We start from the raw sequence: 5,702 nt of genomic DNA, 5'->3' as shown, positions 1-5,702 counted from the left end.
CTACTATACCTGCTATCCCACAGTCACACTCCCTTCCCAGAGACTATTATCCACTGTTACTATAGGCACCATCTCTCCCTACTATACCTGCTATCCCACAGTCACACTCCCTTCCCAGAGACTATTATCCCACTGTTACTATAGACACATCTCTCCCTACTATACCTGCTATCCCACAGTCACACTCCCTTCCCAGAGACTATTATCCACTGTTACTATAGGCACCATCTCTCCCTACTATACCTGCTATCCCACAGTCATACTCCCTTCCCAGAGACTATTTTCCACTGTTACTATAGGCACCATCTCTCCCTACTATACCTGCTATCCCAGTCACACTCCCTTCAAAGAGACTATTATCCTACTGTTACTATAGACACCATCTCTCCCTACTATACCTGCTATCCCACAGTCACACTCCCTTCCCAGAGACTATTATCCACTGTTACTATAGACACCATCTCTCCCTACTATACCTGCTATCCCACAGTCACACTCCCTTCCCAGAGACTATTATCCACTGTTACTATAGACACCATCTCTCCCTACTATACCTGCTATCCCACAGTCACACTCCCTTCCCAGAGACTATTATCCACTGTTACTATAGACACCATCTCTCCCTACTATACCTGCAATCCCACAGTCACACTCCCTTCCCAGAGACTATTATCCACTGTTACTATAGACACATCTCTCCCTACTATACCTGCTATCCCACAGTCACACTCCCTTCCCAGAGACTATTATCCACTGTTACTATAGGCACCATCTCTCCCTACTATACCTGCTATCCCACAGTCACACTCCCTTCCCAGAGACTATTATCCACTGTTACTATAGGCACCATCTCTCCCTACTATACCTGTTATCCCACAGTCACACTCCCTTCCCAGAGACTATTATCCACTGTTACTATAGACACCATCTCTCCCTACTATACCTGCTATCCCACAGTCACACTCCCTTCCCAGAGACTATTATCCACTGTTACTATAGGCACCATCTCTCCCTACTATACCTGCTATCCCACAGTCACACTCCCTTCCCAGAGACTATTATCCACTGTTACTATAGGCACCATCTCTCCCTACTATACCTGCTATCCCACAGTCACACTCCCTTCCCAGAGACTATTATCCCACTGTTACTATAGACACATCTCTCCCTAATATACCTGCTATCCCACAGTCACACTCCCTTCCCAGAGACTATTATCCCACTGTTACTATAGACACATCTCTCCCTACTATACCTGCTATCCCACAGTCACACTCCCTTCCCAGAGACTATTATCCCACTGTTACTATAGGCATAGTTGAATTAACTTAGATCTTTTCTGTTTGTTCTAGGCCAGTGGGGGCTTCCGACCATCAGCCTGGCTGGAGTGTTTGGAATTTTGGCTGGTGTTATATCCTCCATGGTGGAGTCTGTTGGAGATTATCACGCATGTGCCCGACTCTCTGGGGCCCCTCCTCCTCCTAAACACGCCATAAATAGAGGCATAGGGATAGAAGGGATTGGCTGCCTCCTGGCTGGGGCCTGGGGGACAGGGAACGGCACCACATCGTACAGTGAAAACGTGGGAGCTTTGGGAATCACCAGGGTAAGTAGAAAATAAGGAATAAAAAGGCCAAAAAATTCAAAAACTATAAAAAAGTTGTCAATAATGCAGTTTATAACATACATTAAAGGATAACTACCCCTTCATTTCAATTCCTTTTCTTGCAGGTTGGAAGCCGCATGGTGATCATTGTGGGAGGGGTCCTGATGCTCCTCATGGGCATTTTTGGTAAAATTGGAGCCTTTTTTGCCACCATTCCAACGCCGGTGATCGGGGGAATGTTTCTGGTGATGTTCGGGGTCATAGCAGCCGTGGGAATTTCCAATTTGCAGGTAAATTCATTGACATGTATTGTAAGTAATAGAATATACGGTCCCTGTATATTCCGCTGCCTCATTATTCCTTTGTTGTCTATTAATTTGGCAGTTTGCAGACATGAACTCGTCCAGGAACATATTTATTGCAGGATTCTCTATTTTTTCGGGGCTCACCATCCCTAACTGGGTAAACCAGAATGCAGCCTTATTGGAAACAGGTGAGTTGACTTTAAAGGGAAAGTGCTCAGAAATGATCAGCAGGTGGCGCTGTCGCTTTTCAATTTCATTATATTAGAGGAGGGGGGTTAAAACTGCTAATGTCAATGCTTGTAATGAAAACTATTACTAAGCTCTGATCTCTCCTTAGGGATCACGGAACTAGACCAAGTCATCCTCGTGCTTCTAACAACGGGCATGTTTGTGGGGGGATTCTTAGGCTTTTTTCTGGATAACACCATACCAGGTAAGTGTGCACAGGGTATAATGTCACGTGATCTAACGCAGCATAGGTATTCCCTGTACTAAGCACAATTCAGCAGGAACAGTCCCCTAAGTTTCCTCATAGTCTGTACAGAGAGATCCCATAAAACTATGTCAGCATAGGTATTCCCTGTACTAAGCACAATTCAGCAGGAACAGTCCCCTAAGTTTGCTCATAGTCTGTACAGAGAGATCCCATAAAACTATGGCAGCATAGGTATCCCCTGTACTAAGCACAATTCAGCAGGAACAGTCCCCTAAGTTTGCTCATAGTCTGTACAGAGAGATCCCATAAAACTATGGCAGCATAGGTATTCCCTGTACTAAGCACAATTCAGCAGGAACAGTCCCCTAAGTTTGCTCATAGTCTGTACAGAGAGATCCCATAAAACTATGGCAGCATAGGTATTCCCTGTACTAAGCACAATTCAGCAGGAACAGTCCCCTAAGTTTGCTCATAGTCTGTACAGAGAGATCCCATAAAACTATGGCAGCATAGGTATTCCCTGTACTAAGCACAATTCAGCAGGAACAGTCCCCTAAGTTTGCTCATAGTCTGTACAGAGAGATCCCATAAAACTATGGCAGCATAGGTATTCCCTGTACTAAGCACAATTCAGCAGGAACAGTCCCCTAAGTTTGCTCATAGTCTGTACAGAGAGATCCCATAAAACTATGGCAGCATAGGTATTCCCTGTACTAAGCACAATTCAGCAGGAACAGTCCCCTAAGTTTGCTCATAGTCTGTACAGAGAAATCCCATAAAACTATGTCAGCATAGGTATTCCCTGTACTAAGCACAATTCAGCAGGAACAGTCCCTAAATTTGCTCATAATCTGTACAGAGAGATCCCATAAAACTATGGCAGCATAGGTATTTCCTTGTACTAAGCATAATTCAGCAGGAACAGTCCCCTAAGTTTGCTCATAGTCTGTACAGAGAGATCTCATAAAACTATGGCAGCATAGGTATTCCCTGTACTAAGCACAATTCAGCAGGAACAGTCCCCTAAGTTTGCCCATAGTCTGTACAGAGAGATATGGAGGGCAGGTACAAGTCTGTGTCTCCTAGTGATAAGTGAAGGACTGCACATGATTATTCTTCTCCACTAATGCCCCACTAGGAACAAAGGAAGAGCGCGGTTTAATTGCGTGGAATGAGGCTCATGGCGAGACCGATGACTGTTTAGATATCGGGGAAGTTTACGACCTTCCGTTTGGCATCGGAAGCAAGTGCTGCACCGGGTCCTGGCTCAGATACATTCCATTCTGCCCCAAACCCAGAAAGCGGAGTTTAACAGTCACCCCAGAAAATGGAGACCTTAATAACTACACCGAGAGCCGTCACTGAAAGTCTGGGACTTGGATGTAAAAAGTGGTTCCATACTGTCACCAGGAGGGGGCGATATACTAGTTACCTGATGAATTCCTGCCCAATAACACCTGGCATTACTAGAAGCCCATTCAGTCTGGAGAAGAAATAGGACTGGGGCTCCCCCTACTGGTTGCCACTTGTCACTAACAGTTTCTTGCCCCATTCTTTTCCTACAAACCTTCTGGTGCAGCTCATGGGACGATCCCTCCGCCGGCTTTATTTTATGTTGAAAAAATCAAATCCCTAGTGTCTGCGGGGCCCCTCAGGTGTCTCAGGGCCCAGATACATTCACAGCCCCCTGTAGTTATTCCCGGGGCTCTATGTTATAATATATATATAATATATATAAAAAAAATGCATTTGCTTACATGAATGATATGGGAGCATTGGGAATCCTAATTTGTTTTTTTACAAAGTGTTAATATACAGATATATACGATGCAGAGCAATTAAAACCCATTTAATGAGTTGAATATATTTATACTGAGCTATTTTGTATATAGAAATATCATTGGGAATTCTGGTACCCACATCCTCCTGCTCTGTTCCAAGTCAGGGAATTTTCGGGAGCACAGGAGGACTATACTTCTCCAGTCTTACCAGCACCCAACACGAACCTGCAAGGGTCACTCAAATTTTAACCTGAACTCATACTAAGCACAATTCAGCAGGAACAGCCCCTAAGTTTCTTCATAGACTGTACAGAGAGATCCCATAAAACTATGGCAGCATAGGTATTCCCTGTACTAAGCACAATTCAGCAGGAACAGTCCCTAAGTTTGCTCATAGTCTGTACAGAGAGATCCCATAAAACTATGGCAGCATAGGTATTCCCTGTACTAAGCACAATTCAGCAGGAACAGTCCCTAAGTTTGCTCATAGTCTGTACAGAGAGATCCCATAAAACTATGGCAGCATAGGTATTCCCTGTACTAAGCACAATTCAGCAGGAACAGTCCCTAAGTTTGCTTATAGTCTGTACAGAGAGATCCCATAAAACTATGGCAGCATAGGTATTCCCTGTACTAAGCACAATTCAGCAGGAACAGTCCCTAAGTTTGCTCATAGTCTGTATAGAGAGATCCCATAAAACTATGGCAGCATAGGTATTCCCCTGTACTAAGCACAATTCAGCAGGAACAGTCCCTAAGTTTGCTTATAGTCTGTACAGAGAGATCCCATAAAACTATGGCAGCATAGGTATTCCCTGTACTAAGCACAATTCAGCAGGAACAGTCCCCTAAGTTTGCTCATAGTCTGTACAGAGAGATCCCATAAAAATATGGCAGCATAGGTATTCCCTGTACTAAGGACAATTCAGCAGGAACAGTCCCCTTAAGTTTGCTCATAGTCTGTACAGAGAGATCCCATAAAAATATGGCAGCATAGGTATTCCCTGTACTAAGCACAATTCAGCAGGAACAGTCCCCTTAAGTTTGCTCATAGTCTGTACAGAGAGATCCCATAAAAATATGGCAGCATAGGTATTCCCTGTACTAAGCACAATTCAGCAGGAACAGTCCCCTAAGTTTGCTCATAGTCTGTACAGAGAGATCCCATAAAACTATGGCAGCATAGGTATTCCCTGTACTAAGCACAATTCAGCAGGAACAGTCCCTAAGTTTGCTCATAGTCTGTACAGAGAGATCCCATAAAACTATGGCAGCATAGGTATTCCTCTGTACTAAGCACAATTCAGCAGGAACAGTCCCTAAGTTTGCTCATAGTCTGTACAGAGAGATCCCATAAAACTATGGCAGCATAGGTATTCCCTGTACTAAGCACAATTCAGCAGGAACAGTCCCTAAGTTTGCTCATAGTCTGTACAGAGAGATCCCATAAAACTATGGCAGCATAGGTATTCCCCTGTACTAAGCACAATTCAGCAGGAACAGTCATCCCCCTTTATCAAATTCCAAATGCAGTGCTCTTACAAAAAAAAAGGACCACCTTAGGAACTATAAAA

The 5,702-nt window shown here is 44.1% G+C and overlaps 1 protein-coding gene across 2 annotated transcripts in view; it reads left to right on the top strand.

Moving 5' to 3' along the window:
• LOC108704363 (solute carrier family 23 member 2) overlaps positions 1-4,209 on the top strand; it is a 23,432-nt gene extending 19,223 nt beyond the window's left edge. For both annotated transcript variants that reach the window (XM_018240866.2, XM_018240867.2), the window contains exons 8-12: positions 1,353-1,606; positions 1,732-1,896; positions 1,991-2,099; positions 2,249-2,344; positions 3,486-4,209. In XM_018240866.2, coding sequence (XP_018096355.1) covers positions 1,353-1,606; positions 1,732-1,896; positions 1,991-2,099; positions 2,249-2,344; positions 3,486-3,712 — 851 coding nt within the window. In that variant the 3' untranslated portion in view covers positions 3,713-4,209. The remainder of the gene's footprint in view (positions 1-1,352; positions 1,607-1,731; positions 1,897-1,990; positions 2,100-2,248; positions 2,345-3,485) is intronic.
• Positions 4,210-5,702: the final 1,493 nt, after the last annotated feature.

This window comes from Xenopus laevis, chromosome 3L (genome assembly GCF_017654675.1).
Source record: "Xenopus laevis strain J_2021 chromosome 3L, Xenopus_laevis_v10.1, whole genome shotgun sequence".
In the NCBI taxonomy this organism is placed as follows: Eukaryota; Metazoa; Chordata; class Amphibia; order Anura; family Pipidae; genus Xenopus; species Xenopus laevis.
The sequence above is the reverse complement of the archived record's forward strand: the minus strand, read 5'-3'. Positions and strand labels throughout refer to the sequence as shown.